This window comes from Schistocerca piceifrons, chromosome 3, assembly GCF_021461385.2.
Source record: "Schistocerca piceifrons isolate TAMUIC-IGC-003096 chromosome 3, iqSchPice1.1, whole genome shotgun sequence".
Classification (NCBI taxonomy): domain Eukaryota; kingdom Metazoa; phylum Arthropoda; class Insecta; order Orthoptera; family Acrididae; genus Schistocerca; species Schistocerca piceifrons.
Window position 1 is genome coordinate 532,051,803 of NC_060140.1, and position 23,655 is coordinate 532,075,457.

Here is a 23,655-nt window from a genome sequence, read left to right on the forward strand (position 1 = left end):
AAGATCTTCCAATGCATCACTGCATTGAAACTTTATTGTATTTTCTAGATGTGTTCCATCTATATGTGCATGACTTTGTTAAGTTTTGAAATACTCAGAAAATAATTGCAAGAATTAATTGCTTGTAGGTAACTGAAGAAGTTTATCAAGTACTGAAGAATTACCCATATGAATTCCAGTGCCGTGGTAAAGTAAAAGTGAAAGGTAAAGGTGATATGACAACCTACTTTCTGACAGACCGTAAGCAACCTGGAACAGTGAGAGTTGATGATCTCCCAAGCCTCAGAACTGGTCCTAGTTTGGGTAAGGAGACTTTTCTTTGGCATTGCACAACATGATAAACATGTATTTGATAAGAGTTGTTAATACATCTTTCTCTCCATTTCATCCTTTTATACCATTTCATATTGCTAAGCTTGTGTTTTTGTCTATAAAGTGCCTGTCGTTTCAGCTTTTAAGTGTTGGTTTAAGACACATCTCCAGCTGTGTCTGTACGATCATAAAATATTCTAATCCAAAATTATGTGAATTGGGTGCATTTAAAAATCCATTTTATTGTTCTTTATAACCTGTGCATATAACTTTCAGGATGACTTTTGTAATTTGATTATTGTTTATGATTGATTATAGAACAAAAATTTTGTGAATAGCCTCATTAGTTGGTTCATAAGGTTGCATGGATTATTTGCATGGAATATCAAAATTACATGAGGTGGGTATTTACAGGCTTCTTAATCTAGTGTGTAATTAAATATGGCAGCATGCTATTTGTGTGTAAGTTTACAGAACAGTAAAAAAGTTAATTTAACAACAGAAGGCCGAATGTAATTCCTTTGGACTGTAAAACTAACAAGTTATAAATAAAAAATTAGTATGCAATCAAAGGAATTTAGTCAAAGAAAATTATTTGGCTTGCTTTCCAATTTGGTATTAGCATTGCATGATACTTCTAAAGTTAAATTAAATTATTATGAAGGGCAACATTTTTCTTACACTGTATATATTGACATAGTTGTTCTTCTAAAAAGTCAGTATAAATAACAAATTCCTTTAAAGACTATATGTAGTACGATAGTGTACTGGAAATGCTCAACCCCTTACGCAGTTATAATAAAATCTTATTGGACCTATAGTTCTGCCAAGTTGTTCAAACCTCAAGTTAGCAGTTACCACTCAGCAATTATTAGGATGTACTTGGATGAAAGTGCATGATGTTTGAACTACACAATGTGGCTGGGAATGATTAGATTTTATGAAATTGTATCATTATGACAATGTCCATTAATTCTTAAACAGATGCCACAAGATGACCATGGGCAAGCATAAAATATTATTAAGGACTGCATGATCTTGTGCAATGGTAACTTTCTTTGTAAATGATTAGTTATCGGACTATAGAGCTCTGGAATGTTATTCACTGAAAACAAGCAAAATATTTTACTTAAGTGATTTTCTCTGAGACTTGTAATAATGTGATGTCTTCCTCATGAACTTCCCCATTCTAACTTGCCAACTACTATTAGTGCAGTCTCTTCCTCCACATTGTCCTCTGTCTTTTCTGCTGTTCATTTTTAATTCTTTCCCTCTTTCTCTGTTTATCTCACATAGTTCATTTTCGTATGAATTTGTGAATTATCACTGAAACTTGGCCATAATGGGAACCAATGTGGTTGTATGATCAGGTGCAGCCACATTCCATTTCAAGATAGTCTGCATTGTTATTTCACAGTGCAAGCACGGAAATAGTAGCAACAAATGTTTGCAGTGGCAGGCATGATGGATTACTATTAACATATTAAAAGTATTGATGAAGATATAAATGACAGAGTGAGCAGAGAAGCAGCAGTGTGCTTCCTAGATGAATAAGCTAAGTTAAATGACTGTTGTGCAAATTATAGCAGATGATATTTGTTGCTGAGAGAAGTAAGATACCATCAGATATTGTCAAGTAGGTAATCAAATAAGTATCCTGTGTATTCGATTAGGTTTCAGTAGGTGCCAGAAAAACAAGCGATCATACATGGAGATCAAATCATAGTTACAAAGGGAGCATTTTATTTCACTCATTCATTCCTTCATACATAGTGTTCTATAATTCCCATAAGGAAATAAATCCTTCAGGAATTTGGTACAACAGAATCAAAATTTCCAGTATTTCATCTAGATCAGATGTGGATACATGTTTCCTAACTCTGACTAAATGCTGACATAGTGTCATTGAGACTGAAGTATTGACGGACAGTAGTGCTGATTGAGGTTCATTATATCTCTCTACTTGTGAGAGTACTTTGATGGACAAAGTGAGGGAATTTATAGTTAAAATAATAGCATGTTCAGGACTTGCCAGTGTCATCTATTGGAGCATGAAACAGAGTTGAGAACTGTAAATATGATTATAGACATTCCTTGGTGGAATATAAATAATGGAAGAAGTAGAGATAACAATTCACTGTGTAGTTGAGGCAATGAGTTGTTAAGTCATAAACAGGATTGAGAACTTTCCTGAGCTTTTGGACAACTCCTCCTTCATAGCTAACTGAATATTTTTGGCTTAGAAACGGGCGGTTCGGGCAATAAGTGGTGAGAGTTCACGAACCTCTTGTCGACCTCTGTTCACGAGTCTGGGTATTTTGACATTGGCCTCTCAATACGTATATTCCTTATTGTCATTTCTTGTTACCAATATTAGTTTATTTCCAAGAATAAGCAGCTTTCACTCGGTTAATACTCGGCAGAAATCAAACCTGCAGTTGGATCAGACTTCCGCAACTCTTGTGCAAAAGGGTGTGCAGTATACTGCTGCATCCATTTTCAATAAGCTGCCACTCGAATTCAAAAATCTTATCTGTAATCCATGCACTTTCAAATCAAAACTGAAGAGTTTCCTCATGGGTCACTCCTTCTATTCTGCCGAAGAGTTCCTAGAAAAATTAAGCTGATTCTTATTGCATTGCTGATAGCGTTTACTTAAACTTATGGACTGACTTTTTCCAGGTTCATGAACATTTATTTTTATCTGTTATTACTTTTATGTTGTAATTTCATGTACTGACACATTCCATGACCTTGGAGATTTGCTTCTCAATTTGGTCCTATGGAACTTGACGTGTAAATAAATAAATACACATAAAAATACATACACCTGCACAGCTGCAGAGCCCTGTCAATGTAATTAAGGTATTAACATTTATAATAATTTTTGAGATGGCTATGTATTTCTTTCACTTGTTCTAAACTTTACTAAATTGACAATTTACCATTTACTCCTGAGTGAAATAAAATTATATGTTAACAATCAAGAGTATTAGTTAGAAAAGCTATGAATATAAATCAATAGAGAAAGAGTTAGAAAGCTACAATGAATTTTTTTCACGTTCAGTGTCAATAATGTCTTAATGTACAGTTGGTGGAGGGAGGGGGGGGTGAGGAGGGGGGTGAAAGAGAGAGAGAGAGAGAGAGAGAGAGAGAGAGAGAGAGTGAGTCATGCTCACTGAATTAAATAAAAAGAGCTGGAAATTCACTTATTAAAAATTCTTTGAATAGTCACTCATTTGGTGTAGGAATTTTAACACAGAAAAGAAACAGAAATAAATATTAAGCTAGCTGATGATACTCACAAGAACTGCTAAACATTTTAAGCATGTGTATTTCAAAGATGATGATTCCAGTCTGCAACTGTATTTATTTAGTTCTTCTCACAATTATTGTTTTAGGAAGGTGTGTTTCACTTCTCTTTACGGCACCAGTTATGAACCTTTGTTTTTTGTTAATGAAATGCTTAATTTGTAGATTTTTGTTTAGTTATTTATTTTTATGTTTGAATTTTGATATAATCTCTTTCAGTGTTCTGTGTTGTTTTTATTATCTTGTTTTTGTATATTTTTTTAAGTTATTGTCTTAGTTATTATTGTCCCTCCTATCTTGTCTGTTTATTGAGAGTATCTTTTATACAGCTGCTATTGCTGAGGAGGTTGCCATGGTCAACTAATATGACGTCACAGTGTCATCTGCTCAGGTTTGATCTCACTTGAGCATGTTACAAAATTTTGCTACTGCATTCAGTGATGCCTTGCATTTGTTTGTGGTTAAGGCTCTAATACAAATAGTATTTTTTATCATAGATTAGTTAACCTGGACTACAGATTGAAACCAGTGTGTAGAAGTACTAATTATTGCCATTGTTTGTCCAGTCACATGTTTATAAAATTGTACAGCTGTGCTGGAATATGTTGTAGCTCTTAGGAGATGACATGGAAGTAGATGCTGGCTTATAAATTGGAGATAATGTTTGAAGATTTATTATGACAATTGCAGATGAAATCAGTTTGATGTGTGAGCTTCTGAATTTACCCTAGTCAGGATCTTATGTACCTCTAGGTAGTTGGTTATAAGGCATATCCACTAAAATGCAAATCATCCATCCCACAATTCTCATCCTCCTCATCTCTGCAAGCTAGTTTATAAAAGTAGCAATGCAAGTGTTAGAGAGAATGCTATGAAAAATGATAAAATATAAATGGAGACAGTATGAATGGACAAAATTATTAAAAAGGTCCAAAAGATAAAATGGCAGATCTTGGAAAATAAAATTTTCGACTACATGTCCAAATAAGAGCAATTTCATTACACTAAGTTTGTATCATTATTATTTTTCTACTGTCACCATTACTGTAAAGTGCTTACGGTGGTGATACAGTTCCATATGATACTAAATAATCCACCACATTGTAGGAGTAGAACGCTAAAAAACCAGAGTTTCATTATGAAACTTCCTGGCATATTAAAACTGTTTGCCGGACCGAGACTCGAACTCTGGAACTTTGCCTTTCCCGGGCAAGTGCTCTATCAACTGAGCTACCCATGCACGACTCACGCCCCGCCCTCACAACTTTACTTCTGCCAGTAGGAGACGAGATACTGGCAGAAGTAAAGTTGTGAGGGCGGGGCATGAGTCGTGCTTGGGTAGCTCAGTTGGTAGAGCACTTGCCCGCGAAAGGCAAAGTTCCCGAGTTCGAGTCTCGGTCCAGCACACAGTTTTAATCTGCCAGGAAGTTTCATATCAGCGCACACTCGGTTGCAGAGTGAAAATCTCATTCCAGAGTTTCATTAGTTCTTCATAAACAATATTTGAGATAATTTTAAGGGTATTTGGTATATGTACAAACTCTTTCTTAGGTTTGTTGTGAGATTTTGATAAGATAGAGGGGGAAATTTGCATGATGAGTGTCTGTGACTAGTTGTTGGGCTTGTAGAACAAGAAACATCAGCTTCACGCTGCCACATCGGTCTGAACAGTAGTGCCAATGCTCTCAAGAAGACCATAGCAAATGCACTGCTTCACATATTCAACTTTTGTTTACGGAATGCCATGATATCTGATATAGGCATATCTAACAGATACTTATAGAATGAAATGACACATTATATCACAGACTGAACAGAACATAAGAGGGTTGAATGAAAAGTAATGCGTCCACCTTCGTTAATTTGGTTTGGATGGGAATATTTTAATAAATCTAATGCAGAAATAATCCTTAGAATGTGATCTTTAATTACCAATATTCACTTTGCCACATAATCACCACCCTATTGGATATGTTTCTGCCAACGATGAAACAGGTTTTCTGAAGCTGTTACGAAAGAAGTCAACACTCTGTTTCTGCAACCACAGTCTCACAGTTCTCTCAATGTCTTCATCAGAAGTATAATGATGTTCTTGCAGCTCGTTTTTCATTATCGGGAACAGATCTAAGTCAGACGGTGCTAAATCTGGACTGTGTGCAGGATGCCGTATGGTACTGAGATTCAGTCTCTGAAGTTCTGTTGTGGTGGCATGTGAAGTGTATGGTTTGGCATTGTCATGCTGCAGGAAAACATTTCCTTTTTCCTTTCAGACCCTTGTTAGCCGTCGTTTCAGAGTTCACAGCATTGTGATGTAATGCTCTGAATTTATTGTTGTTCCATGATCAAGGAAATCAACATGGGTAACACCATCTGCATCCCAGAACACTGTGGCCATGTTTTTCAAGCTGAGAGCTGCGTGTTGAATTTATTTTTCTGGGGTGAGTCTTTGTGTTGATATTCTACAGACTGACGTTTCATTCTCTGATGAATCTCCTTTGGGGTGACACCTTCTGCTGTCAAGAACTAAATGACTGCACATTGACTGACCATCTGTGCTGGGTTCCATACTTTACACTGTAACAACACAACTGTTCAATTCTAAGGCTTCCCGCCAACTGGAGCTGAAGAGAAGAGTCTACGGAACAAGCCAGTACCTGCTGCATACCAATGCTGTCAACTGTTGAAGAGTTATGAAGGTGGACACATTTCTTTTTAGTCGACCCTTGTACATTATTTACATTATTCGTAACACAGGTACTACATTTGAAAAATCAGCTCATAACAGTAATTTTGTCATTTTGGGTGTTTCCAATAGCTGTATGAAAGGTAGGTGTGTATGGTGGTGTGGGGGGATTGAGGGGGGCGGGGGGCAGCATGCTTGCGTGCTTTGTTGTTGTTTTTTACTGACGTTCGCATTCCAGCCTTTGGTGAAATGTTAGAAATTGTTTTGTAGCTAGTCATCAATCATCTTATGATTTCCTTGGAAATTTCGTAATATTTCTCATTCTTTACTTTCTTAAAAACAGATTATATATGTATTATTTTACCTTCAATTTCTTTGTGAATATCTCTAACTTGCATTTTACTCCTGGACCTTCATCAGAACACAATGTGACTCTCATAAAAATGAAGCCAACACACACAATATTTCTTGCTCCATTAGATTAAAAATTCTTCCTTTGGCTCTATATGTGGACTTTGCTTGAATCTCATAGTTGCAACTGTATGATAAACCCCATGCTGTCTTCATATCTTGTTATCTTTTCCCATCTCCCATTTTGCAGAGTTGTGTGAATTATGGGGAGAGCTACTCACATTTTCTAACTAGCAGTGCTACTTCAGATTCGTGGATCGTATCTGTCATTACTGATATATATATCAAGATTTTGTAGGAGAGTTAAAGTCTCTTTTAATGAAAAAACTGTAGCAGAAATGTGTTGCCTGAAGAGGGCTCTAGAACTTCCTAATGCATGAAGCAAAAGGACCATGAGAACTGTGTATGAAGAATAAGCTACATCAACTCATGTACTCAGATGTGCCATTTTTGTTGCCATTTTGAAGATATGTTATGAATCAATGAAACTAATAGTTTGTGTCAAGTTTTGTCTTAATACACTGAGTTTCAGTGCAATTAATTTACATTGTTGGCACTGTAAGTTGTGTTTTATGCAATGTTAACAAGTGGGTCAAATATAAGACTTTTCCAAAAAACCAATGAACTAAATAAAAAACAAAGATTACTTATATTTCCATACAATGTTCAAATTTGGAAGTGTATTAACAGTCCTTTTTTATCAAACTAGTTATATTTACAGCCATTTGTATGTGACTGCTCTCTGTGTGCTTATTTATTTATTTATTTATTCTCTTTTGCCTCACATTTAAAAAACCAAAATAAATAAAGTGTGTCTGCATGTTAACTATGGACTGTAAGAGGGGTGTTTTAAGCTTCTGAAACACATTTCTTCCAGTTTAGTATTGTTAATAGAAAAATATTAGAATTTGAATTGCCATAATGAGGAAATAAATTTTGGGTCGGTTGTTGTTATCTTTTGTTGTGATAGGTAATATGTTCCGCCCCACAGGAAACTTCACTGTTACTTCTTCGTGTAAGTTATCAGTCAGAAAAACAACTCTATATTCAAACAAGAGCTATCACTAGCACTTTATTACATGGTAAACTTGTTTCTGTTTGACAGGGGCAGACACTACTTCATAGGTCTGTTTTTGGCCTCTTCGTGTGGTTCTGTGTTGTAATGTTTGACAATGTTCCAGTTTAGTACAAAATATTCATAACCACTCCTTTTGTTCCTCATCAAATGCATGATCCATTCACCACATGTGTGTGATATCTTTTGAATCCACTTGCTGAGATGTACACTGAGTGAGAATAAAGACAAAAATTCAGGTTTATATTTGACCCACTACCATATGTTTAATTAACATCAAATTTTAAAATGCAAACATGTGGTTGGTTTAATATTTAATTTTAGTGTATGAATGGAACTTTTGTAAATAATTTAGATAGATGTGATTTCTTTGTAGAAAAATGTTGCGTGAAGTTTCGAATGAATGTAATGTTTCAGTTTTGCTTGTCTCTTATCATCATTCTCATTTCTAATCATTCTAATTTATGTTTCTATTTCTCTAGGAAACATGTATGGTGGTGTAGCAACACCTCTAGCTCTTGTGCACCAGATGCATCAGGGAGGATCAGGAGATTCTGGCAGCCGAGCTGGGAAACCACCAAGTCACAGAGTTGGAGGCAATGCCAGTGAAGGGTATTCAATGAGGAGTGCTCCACGTTTGCCACCCTTGCGAGAATCAGGATCTGGATGTGGACCGGGAGCTGGTGGAGAATGTGAACCCCTTCTTCCACCTTCTGCTGGAGCACCTCACAAGATAGTGCCACGACAAGGGAAGAAATCTAGGAACAATAATTTGGATGATGATAGCAATTTGCCTCCACCTCCACTACCTCCCCATAACAAAAATTTCCAGCAGTCGGGCACGTCTTCCACAAAGGTTTCACAGCGGTCTGCAGAGGTCGCAAAATATGCTCCACCATGGCCACGTGGTGCAAGCGGTAATGGTGATGGAGGAATTGTGGTTCGCCATGGACCTGTAACAAATGGTTCTGGTGGAGTAAGTGGTGCAGTGGTGCGTGCAGCAAATCCACCACATCCGACAAGGGACTCGAATGGAGCTGAACTCAAGCCATACTTAAAACCACTTCCAAAACCTCCAATGAAAGATATCTCTGCCGGCAGACATCGGGGTCGTACTGTAATTCCACCCCCACCACCTCCTCACCATCAGTTTCGATACAGAATGGAAGAGCCAGCTGCAAGAACAAAATTACGCAATAATCCACTTCAGAGACATTACTCAGATGAAAGTTTACAGGGTGCCAGTTCCTTTGGTTTATATTTCTCGAGTCCCCATCAGCAACAACATCGCATCCATTCTTCAGCAGATGAAATAAGCTCACTGAACCATTCCCCTAGCATTAGTTCATCAGATGAAAGTTATAGTCGAACTACAGATGCTGATGCTTCTCCTTCTCCATCACCGCCTCTTCATGCAGAAGTTTCTGTCCAGCAGTGGTTGTATCCATCAGACATTCAAGTTGATCCTTCTTCTTCCCTAGAGAATTCCCCAAGAGCCTCAGTAGATTATATACCTGGTCAGTGCTTCCTACCTAGTAGTTCTGCTGTTGTAGGTGGAAATCATAATAATAACCCTGTGCCTGGAAAGATTCCTAGTGCTCCCCCACTACACGATATTCCTCTCACACAGAACCTCTCATCCTCTCGCAGCTTCTCTCCATCAAGTCACCATCAAGGTAGCAAGTCCAGCAGGAATAATTCTTCAAATAATGGAGGGTCCTCCACCAGCAAGAGAGACTGGAGTCTGTCACCAGGTCGCCATCGACTTGACAATGGCAGCTCTACCAGTAACTCTAGAAGAAGTAATAAATCGTCTGTTGCAACCAATACAGATAATCTTCCCCCTGCTACATTGTTGGCTTTAGCTGCAACTACAAACACCATGGATTCATCAGCCTGTTGCAGTCCCCTTCCATCAGCGGCAGATGGTCAAGAGTCATACCGTGGTGACAGCTGTGGCAGTTTTGAGTACATCGGACACCGTGGCCAACGTTATCCGGTGCGGGACAAAGTTGTGCCTCACAATGTACTGCAGAGTTCTGGAAGCAGTGGTCAGGCTGTCCGTAGTGCAGTGAAAAGTGCAAAACAAGTCCATAGTTTAGACAAAAAGCTAAGTGCTTTGAGCAATAGTAAAAGTGATAGTGTATCAGTGCAACGAGATGAAAACTTTTTTTGTAAAAACATTGCATCTCATTTAAGACAGTCACCTATTGTGGAGAACTCAGATATTAAGGAGTCCATGACTGGTTTTACAGATGATGTGGATGATGATGATGATGATGACAATGTTTCACACATCACATCTGCCAGTGAAAAATCATCGAAAAAGGATGGTTCTAGTCAAACTGACAGGAAGGATGTGGGTCACAAAATTGCTCGTCATCATAGTGCATCTTCTGGAGGTGCTAAGAAAGGTGATTCACATTCACCAATATCTTCAGTGCCTCCAAGCAGTGGGAAGTTCCCTTCAGTGTCTCCCATTTCTAAGTACCATCACAGTGGTGCGGACATTGTTAATAAGATACCAAACTTTGAGCGTGAAATTCAGAAGCTATTAGAGGACCAAAATCTTTTGAAGAATATACCTCCTAAACCAGAGAAAAGTCACCAAAATAAAGAAATAATATCACTAGAGGAGTTAAAGAATGTCAATCAGGTTTTAGCTGAATTGGGCCAGTCAAGTTACCTGGAGAGGGATGCCATGGTTTTAGGAAGGTATGTAATAAACCAGGCAGATGTTAGCATTTGTAATAATAACAATCTCAGTGGTCAATCTCCAAGAGAGCAAGTGGGTTTAGCTGCCATACAAGAACTTGCAAGAAGGCAGCAGGATGAACTGAATAATATCACAGATTCTAATGACAATGCATGTAGTTGTCGTGTAGATTGTAAGTTTGAGGATGAAAGAATGCCCACAAAAAGAACAAGCAGCAAGGAAGGTTCACTTAAAAGGGGAAGAAACATTATCCCAATGACTGAAAGTGAGATTAATCAGGAATCTCAAAAAATCCAGCGCCATGTGCCTGTTTCTGTGTCCCCAATACAAACTGGTTGCAAATATCCACTGACAGCTCCAGGTGATAATTTCAGCAGTTGCAGTCAGCTGGTCAGTAAGGATAATAACCAGGGGGTTCATCGTTGTTCCAGTTCCAGGTAGGCCCCCATTTAATCAGAAACGAAAGTGTAATCTTTTCTGTTGACCAATACTAACAGCCAAATATTGAGGCATGTTATTGCTTTTCTATTTTAATTTCTTTAACTTCATCTTTGTGGAAGTGTACTAGTATATATTTATTTTACTAAAATACTAACATAAATAGCACCAGCACAACCAGAAGTAATGCAGCACAAATGCAGTTTTATACAAAAAGCACTGATTATGTATTCCTAATGAAGTTTCTCTAGTGAATTTAACAAAAGTTAAAAGTAAATTTCGTGAGGAGTAAGTGAGTAATATTTGAGTCTTACATATGACTTATCAATGACAAAACATTGGTATTGTTTAATTTCACAAGACAATAATCCTCTCATTCTTAAATTACCATACTGATGAAAAATATCAAAAGTAGTTTACAGACTGGAGCCTGTAAATCTTGAAAAGGCTAAAGGAAAGAGCTTATGCAAATAACAGCACTTACTTGTTTGAAACTATAGATAATTTGGAGATAGCTGCACAGTAAATGAGTAAAATGGGTGGTACTTATAGACTAGAAATTGAAGAGAAAAAAGCATGTAGTAGCTAAAAGTGCAGTCCCTCTTCTCTGTGTGTATAGTGTATATCTCAAAGCATGAATTGTAGCTGTCTTTCTCTTTGATAGCTATTTGTATACTTCTGATTCTTCTATTTTCTCTGTGACTGCCTATGTACAAACTTCTATATTTATAAGCTTCACAGGAATTCTAAATCATATTAAATAGAGTAATTAATAGTGTTGTCTGTGGGAAATATGGCTCAAGACTCATGCGCTTGCCAGAAGTATTACTGTGTGTCAACTTGACACAGTTGGTAAGGTCCCATATGCCATACAAATAAAACATGTGGAAGCATGGAAGACTCCTTAATTATCAACACAGAAACAATAAGTTCTGTAAACAGTCATTTTTATTTTAAAACTTCATTAATCATTTCAGAGTGTTGTTCCTTCATCACAATGTTGATTGAGTTATTTATGCTACACAATACATTTCACTGTTTCAAAAAAATCTTTTACCAACATGCAGACAAACTTTCAGGCACCATAAACTGATTTTCAGAACTGTGTTTTGTATTATGTCCCCAAATTTATTGAAAGTGATGTGTGTGTGTAATAGTACTGATGTCTTAAAAATACTTCCACATGCTACCCATGAAATCAGCATACAAATAAAGGTTTTCACATTGTATTAACCTATGTTACACTTTGATGAGACCAACTCTGGAAAAAACAGTGCAGATCAAATGTGAACTTTACGAGACACACTAGTGGGAAAGAAAGTTGGGCCAACCTATTTTGTTTGCATTGGATATGGCACTGTTCAATGTGTGTATTATCCAAAAAACACCCAGCCAGAGAAAGTAAATATATGTTCATTACTGAATAAATACAGCAGAGATAATATTAAAACAAAATCTCCAGTTGCCAGACTATGAAAAGTATGGAAAACCATCACTAGGTGAAACACTTCTTCGACTCCAAGCGCAGTTTTGTGCCCGTTGCTGAACACATATCAATCTAACACCTAAAAAAGATTTTAAAAAATAAAAATGGGGATTTGCAAGTTTGCATGAAACACAAAGTAGGAAGTGAAACAACATGTGGATGCATGGAGTGTAGAGTGGCGTTACATCCACCACAATGTTTTCAAAATGACCATGCAATGCAGAACTACTAAATTTTAGAGCTATATGCATTTTTCTATCAGAAATTCATTCAAGAGTAGCATTTTTTCTCGTAGCTACATTTTTTGTTGACAATATCTATGTTTAGGCATTGTGGTGTTACATTCCTTCTAAAGTCACACTTGATGTTCTATTAAAATATTATTTGTGTGTAAAAATTTACATTTATATTTTGAAATGTTGTTTGATAATTGTTGTTGTTGTGGTCTTCAGTCCTGAGACTGGTTTGATGCAGCTCTCCATGCCACTCTATCCTGTGCAAGCTTTTTCATCTCCCAGTACCTACTGCAACCTACATCCTTCTGAATCTGCTTAGTGTATTCATCTCTTGGTCTCCCTCTACGATTTTTACCCTCCACGCTGCCCTCCAATGCTAAATTGGTGATCCCTTGATGCCTCAGAACATGTCCTACCAACCGATCCCTTCTTCTGTTCAAGTTGTGCCACAAACTTCTCTTCTCCCCAATCCTATTCAATACTTCCTCATTAGTTATGTGATCTACCCATCTAATCTTCAGCATTCTTCTGTAGCACCACATTTCGAAAGCTTCTATTCTCTTCTTGTCCAAACTATTTATCGTCCATGTTTCACTTCCATACATGGCTACACTCCATACAAATACTTTCAGAAATGACTTCCTGACACTTAAATCAATACTGGATGTTAACAAATTTCTCTTCTTCAGAAACGCTTTCCTTGCCATTGCCAGCCTACATTTTATATCCTCTCTACTTCGACCATCATCAGTTATTTTGCTCCCCAAATAGCAAAACTCCTTTACTACTTTAAGTGCCTCATTTCCTAATCCAATTCCCTCAGCATCACCCGACTTAATTAGACTACATTCCATTATCCTTGTTTTGCTTTTGTTGATGTTCATCTTATATCCTCCTTTCAAGACACTGTCCATTCCATTCAACTGCTCTTCCAAGTCCTTTGATGTCTCTGACAGAATTACAATGTCATTGGCGAACCTCAAAGTTTTTATTTCTTCTCCATGAATTTTAATACCTACCCCGTATTTTTCTTTTGTTTCCTTTACTGCTTGCTTAATATACAGATTGAACAACATCGGGGAGAGGCTACAACCCTGTCTTACTCCCTTCCCAACCACTGCTTCCCTTTCATGTCCCTCGACTCTTATAACTGCCATCTGGTTTCTGTACAAACTGTAAATAGCCTTTCGCTCCCTGTATTTTACCCCTGCCACCTTCAGAATTTGAAAGAGAGTATTCCAGTCAACATTGTCAAAAGCTTTCTCTAAGTCTACAAATGCTAGAAACGTAGGTTTGCCTTTCCTTAATCTTTCTTCTAAGATAAGTCGTAAGGTCAGTATTGCCTCACTTGTTCCAGTGTTTCTACGGAATCCAAACTGATCTTCCCCGAGGTTGGCTTCTACTAGTTTTTCCATTCGTCTGTAAAGAATTCGTGTTAGTATTTTGCAGCTGTGACTTATTAAGCAGATAGTTCGGTAATTTTCACATCTGTCAACACCTGCTTTCTTTGGGATTGGAATTATTATATTCTTTTTGAAGTCTGAGGGTATTTCGCCTGTTTCATACATCTTGCTCACCAGATGGTAGAGTTTTGTCAGGACTGGCTCTCCCACGGCCATCAGTAGTTCCAATGGAATATTGTCTACTCCGGGGGCCTTGTTTCGACTCAGGTCTTTCAGTGCTCTGTCAAACTCGTCACGCAGTATCGTATGTTTGATAATTATACAACAAAAATATATAAAAAAGGGACAAGAATTAAATTAGCGCTAACATCTACAAGAGCAGTATTACATGAAACAAATGAACTTGTACCTGCATAATAGGTAGCTGCAAATCAGGTTGTATTACGATTGTCTTGTGCATCATGCTGGCTCATTTTGAATACATCATCTGTAATCACTTTGGCACAGATTTCATCAAACTAAATGGTACTGAAACGGGCTAACATTAATTCAGTATATCTCATGACCAAGGTATAATATTCCAAAAATTTGTTATGGAATTATGAAATAAAATAAGGTATACAAGTGTTTTGTATGCTTCTCAATACTTACAGTAATGAAGGATAGGATAAACCTAAAAACTGTACATTTAAAAATGTTACATTTTTTCAGAGCAAGCATTTTGTGAACAGTTGTAATTGTGAGGAAAAATCATTGAGCTGTCTGTCTTCAGTTGATGAGAAGAACCACAATGGAAAGAGAACTCAAACTTCCATATTTTACTATCTCCCAAGGTACTAACACAAATCATTTGTTCCACTCATAAACAGTTGAGTCTCACACAGAATTCACTTCAGGAATCCACCCACAAACATGGTCTTGTGAATGTTGACTATAGCAAAGCTGTGTTTATGTTCAAAGTTAGTGCAAGCCTTGATATAGGAGTGGGCTGCTCAGTGTGGGAAGATGCAAGGAAACGTGTGTGTACACCATATATAAGGTCATTGTGAGTGAAAAATTGAGAGTCAAAAAAGTATCCAAATCAAAATTGAAAACAGGACAATGTCAACAACACAGTGGAACATGTGTGAAAACTACAGGTGTTCTACTGTGTCCATGGCTCATTCATAAAGATAACTGCCTAGAGCAGTTGTTAACTCAGATTACCCCTTCAGACATAGGTGATATGTGGAGTGCTGCATCCCACTATACAGTCTATAGCCTGTATTCCCATATTGCTGTTGGATTTTTAAATTTTTCTATTTCATCATTGCTACACAGTGGAATAAACAAAATGTTTCATCTTTTGGTCTCATTTTCAAGTTAAGCAAAGTTGCTGCTTCACTCCCATAGTGTTATCATTTTTTCCTAATTTACATTTACATCTATACTCTACCAACCACTGTGAAGTGCACGACAGAGGCTTATTCTAAAGTCTTGCTTGGTTCTTTCAATTTGACATCTGTCATTAATTTTCCTAATCAGGTAGTAAAGGACAGCAGCACATTGATAGATAACACCATTATAGACCAACATAGGTTTAAAAACATAAATTCTTGTCCTGTTGAGAATGGCCTTTCTGATCATGATGGTCACCTAGTTACAGTATGACATAGCTCCATTCAGTAATTCAAAACTAGCCTCCAAAGTTGTGCGTTCAATTAATGACTCAACAATTAGAAATTTCAGAGAAAATCTTTAGCAGTTAGACTGGGATGAGGTGTACAAGGAACCCTATGCTAATTTAAAATATAACTTATTTCATGATACACTTGTATGAGAATTTTAAAACTGTTTCCCCAAGAAAGTAATCAAATCTAATTATAAGAAACCATGCAAAAAACCTTGGCTTACTAAAGGAATAAAAAATCTTGTAACCACAAAAGGGAACTGTATCTAACAACAAGAAAGAGTAATGACCCAGAAACAACCAAATATTATAAAAACTACTGTGCTACATTAAGAAAGGTTATTAAAAAGTCCAGAAGCATGTACATCATGTCTGAGATTAATACCTCTGATAACAAAATCAAAACAATTTGGAATATTATTACAAGGGAAACCGGGCAACCAAAAGTACAGGATGACTGCATCACCACCAAAGCTAATGGAAACTTGATAAACAACAAGCTGGAAGTCAAAAATATTTTGAATGATCATTTTTGAAATGTTGTAGAGAAAATAGGATCTAAATGTTCATTAGAAGAAGCAAGGCAGTTAATGGAAGAGGCCTTACCCACACCATTTGATACAATTGAAATTCCAACCACCTCTCCTTCTGAAATTAGGACGATAATAAACTCTCTCAAGAATAAAAGCTCACATGGAATTGATGGCATTTCCAGCAGGACAATAAGAGCTTGTTCCCAAGAAATAAGTGGGATTCTTAGCCACATATGTAATAGCTCTCTGAAGCAGGGTATTTTCCCAGATAGACTGAAGTATGCCATTGTTAAACCACTGCATAAAAAAGGGGATATGTCTGATGTCAACAACTACCCCTCAATCTCTCTTCTGACTACCTTATCCAAAATTCTTGAAAAAGTAATGTATTGCAGAGTAGCTTCACACCTTTGTAAAAATAAAGTTTTAACAAAATGTCAGTTTGATTTCCAGAAGGCTTTTCAGCGGAAAATACTTTCACTAATGAAATATTAAATGCTCTGAGTAACCGGAAGTCACCCGTTGGGATTTTTTGTGCTCTGTCAAAGGCTTTTGATTGTGTAAATCATGGAATACTTCTAGATAAGCTCAAGTACTGTGGTATGAATGGGACAGTGCTCAAATGGTTTAAGTCATACCTAACTGGAAGAGTGCAGAAAGTTGAAATAAGCAGTTCACATAATATGCAAAAACTGGTGATTTCTCAAACTGGGGAACAATCAAGAATGGGGTACCGCAAGATTCGGTCTTGGGTCCTCTGCTGTTCTTAATATATATTAATGATGTGCCATTGTATATTCACAAAGATGCAAAGCTCATACTTTTTGCCGAGGATACAAGTATAGCTATCACACCCAACAGACAAGAATTAACTGGTGAAATTGTAAATGATGTTTTTCAGAAAATCATTAAGTGATTCACTGCAAATGGGCTCTCATTAAACTTTGACAAAACACAGTATATGCAGTTCCACACAGTAAATGGAATGACACCGTTAATAAATATAGACTTGGATTAGAAATCGGTAGCTAAGGTAGAATATTCAAAATTTCTAGGTGTATGCATTGATGAGGGGTTGAACTGGGAAAAACACACTGAAGATCTGCTGAAACATTAGAGTTCAGCTACGTATGCTATTAGGGTCATTGCAAATTTTGGTGATATACATCTCAGTAAATTAGCTCACCACCCTTATTTTCATTCTCTGCTTTTGTATGGCATCATATTCTGGGGTAACTCATCATTGAGTAAAAGAGTGTTCATTGCTCAAAAGTGTTTAATCAGAATAATTGCTGGAACTCATCCCAGACCATCATGCAGACACTTATTTAAAGAGCTAGAGATCTTCACTGTAGCCTCACAATAAGTGTGTGTATATATATATATATATATATATATATATATATATATATATATATATATATATATATATATATATTCACTTATGAAATTTGTTATTAACAATCCGAACGAATTCATAAGTAATAGTAGTGTACATGGCTACAACACTAGGAGAAAGGATGATCTTCACTACTCAAGATTAAATCTACCTTTGGCTCAGAAGGGGATAAATTATGCTCCCAAAAAAGTCTTTGGTCACTTACCTAATAGCATCAAAAGTCTGACAGATAGCCGTATGGCATTTAAAAGGAAATTAAAAGAATTTCTTAATGGCAACTCCTTCTACACACATTAGATGAATTTTTGGATATAGTAAGTGGGTAATTTCCCCAACCCATATAAAAAAATTAAAAATATTAAGTGTCATGTAATATTTCGTGTAATGTAATATTTTGTATAGACACCTTTTATTAACCTGACACGTTCCACGTAATTACGAAGTGTCGTATTCATGATCTATGGAACAAGTACTAATCTAACCTAATCTAAGACAAGATTTTAAATATGCCATATGACTTTCTACTGCTTAAAATTCTTCTGTGAGCGCAGCTTTTGAAATTATCAGCAGTATTCAGTCTGTTTTCATCTTGGCCATATAGTGTAGTTATTAATCTGAATGAAAACGGAAGAATTATATAAAAGGTTGAAATGTATTCCTGAAATTTCAGTATTTGAAACTGTTCTTCATCATCATACATAAATAGTTAGTCATTAAGTTTTAATCAACACCTTGAAAAAATTATGTAATCAATTTTTTGTTGTTTGCAGATACATGTCTCCAGTCATGATCCACACTGAAATCCCCACACCACAGAACCATAGCACTTCACTAGAGGAGCCAAAACAAAACACTACATCCCCTTGATAAAGTGAAGTATTGTGTTGTAATTAGTTTTCAGCCACAGCAGAAATGTTGCAGTTCTGTCAGGCAAATCCAGATGGCCAAGGAAGTCATCTGAACTGGCCTGACACAGCTGCTGGAAACAGATTACCCTATGATACTCAGCTTCATCAGTGGCTATGCTATTTTATTTACAGTTATCCTAGCTGTGTGTTATGGCACTGTGGTACGGGGATTCCATCATGTACCAGAACTGCAGACATCTATCTACAAACAAACAAAAATTGAATATGAACATTGTTTTTTCAAGGTTATGATTAAAATGTAATGATTACTCTTCATAGTGAATAATAGTAGTAAGCTCATGCATGTTAATGTAACTAAAAAACGAGTGTGTTTGGTAATAGCAGTGTACCACTTGAGTCACTATTCATATCACAGGGTAGAAATTATTAGAGTATGAAAAATATGAAATTGAACTTTTATTAATACTGGGATGTCAGGATTATGTAATAATGAGGGAACAAGATGATGTGAAATTTGTGATAATGTGATTTTAGCATCTACTGCACAATGTGACATATGCTGACATGAATTGTTTGCCATCTAGACCAACCTGAGAAAGGAGAGCAGAAAGAACTCTATCTTATGACAACGTGGTGTATGAAATGCAGATGAATGCATCTTCCATCTGGTTTTTATTTAGGAACATACAACTTAATTTCAAGAAGTGGCGGCAGAACACACACATAAAAGAGGGTGGTAGTTAGGCAAGCTTTCGAAGCCATTGGTTCCTTCTTCAGGTAGAAGGGTTGAAGGGGAAGGGAGAGGGGTGAGGGAAGGGGACTGGAGAGGTCAAGGAAGAGGGTTAGATTTCAGGGAAGTCACCCAGAACCGCAGGTCAGGGGAGACTTACCGTACAGGATGAGAAGGAAAGACTGGTTGTTGGAGACTACATCAGATGAGATTTGAAAACTTGAGAGCTTAAAGGTTGAAGACAGGGTAATATTGAACACAGGGATTACTACTAAAACATAGTGAAACTAGTTAATAAGAGTGAAATGCTAAGTGCATTGTATGTAACAGAGGTGGAGGGGGCAATGAAAAATAGATGTGTAAGACAATGAAAGATGTAGAACACTAAAACGGAGTGAAGAAAAGAGTGGTTACTTTGAAGAAATGCTGAGATGGAAGAAATTAATGTAAATGAAGGACAGGTGTGTTATGTTGTAGTGCTAGTTCCTACCTGCAGAGTTCTGAGAAACTGGTGTCTGGGAGAGGAATCCACATGGCATGTGTGGTGAAACAGACACAGTTGTCAGATTGTCATGTTGTAGAGTATGCTCTGCTAGAGGATATTGCTTGCTGCTAGCACACACACTCTGCTTATGCTCATTCATCTTAATAAATAATTTGGTGGTAGTCCAACCGATGTAAAAGGCTGAACAGTGTTTACATAACAGCTGGTATATGATGCATGTTGTTTCACAGGTGGCTCTCCCTTTGTGATATTAAATGTTTTGCCAGTTGCCATCAAGATCCCATCCCTTGATTCAAACTGACCTACAGTCCCTCCTTAAAACCTCAGGCCCCTCACAAAGACTAACACTTCAGTCCATGGAATTTCTTACCCCACCCAAACATCATCCTGGCTGTCCTGTAGTTGATGGCTTCAAAATACCCACTGGACTTATATCTGCCTTAGTTGATTAGCACCTGCAACCCATAGTAGAAAGACTCCTCTCCTATACCAAAGATATCAACTATTTCCTAGACTGTCTGAAATCTGTGCCCATCCCACTCTAACCACACACCTTGCTTGTCACCATTCATGCCATCTCCCTCTATACCAACATCCACCACGTACATTGTCTGTCTGCTGCTGAGCATTTCCTCAGTCAGTGCGTACCAGATTCCAAACCTATAACATCCTTCCTACTCATTTTAATCAGTTTAATACTTACCAACAACTACTTCACCTTGGAGGGGCAGACTTACAAACAGATCAGGGTTACGACCATGGGGACCAGGATCGCTCCTTCCTGAGAGCCTTTTGATGGGTCACTTGAAGGGGGCTTTCCTGGGATCCATAAGTCTTCAGTACCTGATTTGGTTTAGATACGTTGATGACATCTTTATCATATTGACTCATGGTGAGACTGACCCATTGATATTCCTGGAATCTCTGAATATCTTCTCCCAATTAAATTTCTCATTGTCCTATTCTGAATCCCATGCCACTTTCCTTGATGTTGATCTTGTCTTCACTGAAGGCCAGCTACACACTTCTGCCCTCATTAAACCTACCAACAAACAACAGTACTTACATTTTGACAGTTTCCATCCTTTCCATGAAAACGTTCTCTCCCATACAGCCTTGGCACTCAAGACAAACGTACTTGTTCGGATGCAGACTCTTTACAGCAGTACACCACCATCCTCACCTCGGCCTTCACTGCACACAATTATCCCACCAGCCTAGTTCAAAAGCAGATTTCCTGGACCATCACAACCAATGGTGGTACTGCTGATCTCTCTAAAAAAACAACTTTGGAGCACACTACTGGTGACTAAATATTATCCTTGTGTGGAATGTATTAATCAGCTACTGTGACTTCCTAAAATCATGTCCTCAAATGTGATTCAGTCTGTCTCAAATCTCGCCCACCACACCTAGAATAGCTTTTCATCGCCCTCCCAACCTTCACAATACCCTCGGTAGACCCTATGCTTCTTCTGCACCCATCTCCCTACCCTATGGTTCCTACCCCTGTGACTGTACCTGCTACAAGACTTGCCCTATGCATCCTCCTACTACCTCCTATAACAGCCCTGTAACTGGCAAAACATATACTATCAAACAGAGAGCTACCAGTGAAATGACACATGTCATGTACCAGCTGTTATGTAAACACTGTTCAGCATTTTACATCAGTAGGACTACCACTAAATTATCAATTAGGATGAATGGGCATAGGCACAGGTTGTACATTGTCAACACATAATATCCTGTTGCAATTCATGCTCTTCAACATGACAGTCGTGACCTAGGTGCCCGTTTCATCACATGCGCCATCGGGATTCTTTCCCCAGACCCAATTTTCTCAGAACTCCGCAGCTGGGAACTAGCACTACAACATGTCCTTGATTCTTGCCACACACCTGGCCTTATTTTATGTTAATTTCTTCTGTCTCAGCATCTCTTCATAGTAGCTACTTTTTCTTCACTCTGTTTTAGTTTTCTACATCTTTCACTGTCTTACCCATCTATTTTTCACTGCCCCCCTCCAACATCAGGTATGTACAATGCACTTAGCTTTTCACTTGTATTAAATCATGCATGATGCTTAAGCTATAATCTCTTTCTTTCATGTTACCTTGCCTTCCACCTGTAAGCTCTCAGGTTTTCAAATATCATCCAATGCAGTCCCCAACAATCAGTCTTTCCTTCTCATCCCGTGTGGTAAGTCTGCCCTGACGTGCAGTTCTAGACGACTTTTCCAGAATCTACCCCTTTTCCTAGACTTCTACAGTCCTTTTTCTTCACCCTTCTTCCTTCCCCTTCAACCCTTCTGCCTGAAGAAGGAGCCACTGGTTCTGAAAGCCTGCGTAATTACAACCGTTTTTTATGTGTGTGCTCTGCCGCCACTTGGTTAGTAGAGTTTTTACCAAGCCAATTAAATTATTTTGTCAAAAACTGATGGTTTTCGCTGTTAATTTCAAGAAGGTTGTTTTCATGTATTGCTGAATGGCCAAAGAAAAATACCAGATGTCTATATTGACTGTGTCATTGTGTGCTCTCATTTTGTGAAGTGGATCACTTCTTTATTGAGTTATTTGTTGACAGCGTGTTGAACTTACATCCATTAGACCTTAATGTAATTTGTTCTTGGTATCTAGTCTATAAATAATATCTCTTAGCTTGTAAACACAGGTGGCACAGTATGAATAGTTTAAATGTATAATATAATGTATTCATTAATTGTATAGTTGCAAACACTGATGGCCAAATAAATGTCGTTATTAATTGCATCTGGTTCCAAGTTCTGAAGTAGCAGTTTGGTTGGACTAGATCATGTTGTGATACACCAAACAGATTCTAAAATACCAAGTACTCATAGGTTTCCTGTAATAATATCACTGCATAATGTTTATGGTATTGCTATGGAGAAGAACTTAGTACATCAAATTGTGGAAGTTCATGCCCATTCAGTGAAGTATACTAGTGTCCTTGCAATGTCAACAAAGTCATTCTGACTTCTGGCATTCCAACTGCCAGGTGCCCTAAGAATCAGTTTTCCATAACAGTGTATTGCAGCATGTGGCAATTTACTTAGGTCCCATTTGCGTGTGTTTCTTGCATTGTTTACAGGGACTGGGCAAAAATTTGGAAAAACCATAAGAAATGCGTTCTTGAAAATAAGTGGAGATGCTAACCAAGCCTGTAGGTGGTGCTGTTGTATTTGACTACAAACAGCACCTGTGCAATCCTGTCACTATATTACAAGTGTCAGTCATGGTCAGAACAATATTCTGTGTAGTTTTGAGTGCATTAGGTCAGAGCTAAATGAACTAGAACATGGGCAAATTGTTGGTGATCCTATGGTGGGTACTTCCACATCAAAGGTAACCAAAAGTGTTCTATGTTTCGAAAGGCACTGTGGTGAAGACTTACACAGCATACAGGGAAAGCTGGAAAAACATCATCCACTAAGTACAACAAGGATGAAAATGTGTTTGTTAATCATGACTCATGGTCACTGAAGGGAATTGTGGGGGAAAAAAATGAGAATTACAGCTGTAAAAAATAATTGCATAACTGAATGTCACACTCATACACTCTTTCAGTTACAAAACAACACAAAGGGCACTCCGTACACAGGGAAGTGCAGGACGAGCTGGAATTCCAAAACGACTCGTCAGTGGTGAAAATGTCCATAATAAGAAAAATTAGTGCCAGAGCTATAAAGCCTGGACTGTGGAGCAATAAAAGAAAGTCATTCAGTCAGCTGAGTCTTGTCACACACTGTTTCTGAGTTCTGGCAGAGGTTACGTCTGGCGTATGCCATCCCAAGCCTACAATGCAGAGTGAAACATGGGGGGCGGGGGTGATAATTTGGACAGCAGTATCTTGATATT

At 37.6% G+C, this 23,655-nt stretch overlaps 1 protein-coding gene across 3 annotated transcripts in view; it reads left to right on the forward strand.

The window, feature by feature from the left end:
• Window positions 1-23,655, forward strand: part of LOC124787785 (Ca(2+)/calmodulin-responsive adenylate cyclase) — a 355,797-nt gene that overhangs the window by 283,248 nt on the left and 48,894 nt on the right. For 2 of the 3 annotated variants that reach the window (XM_047254687.1, XM_047254685.1), the window contains 2 exons: window positions 129-303; window positions 8,276-10,946. In XM_047254687.1, coding sequence (XP_047110643.1) covers window positions 129-303; window positions 8,276-10,946 — 2,846 coding nt within the window. The remainder of the gene's footprint in view (window positions 1-128; window positions 304-8,275; window positions 10,947-23,655) is intronic. The other variant, XM_047254686.1, reaches the window with a different exon arrangement.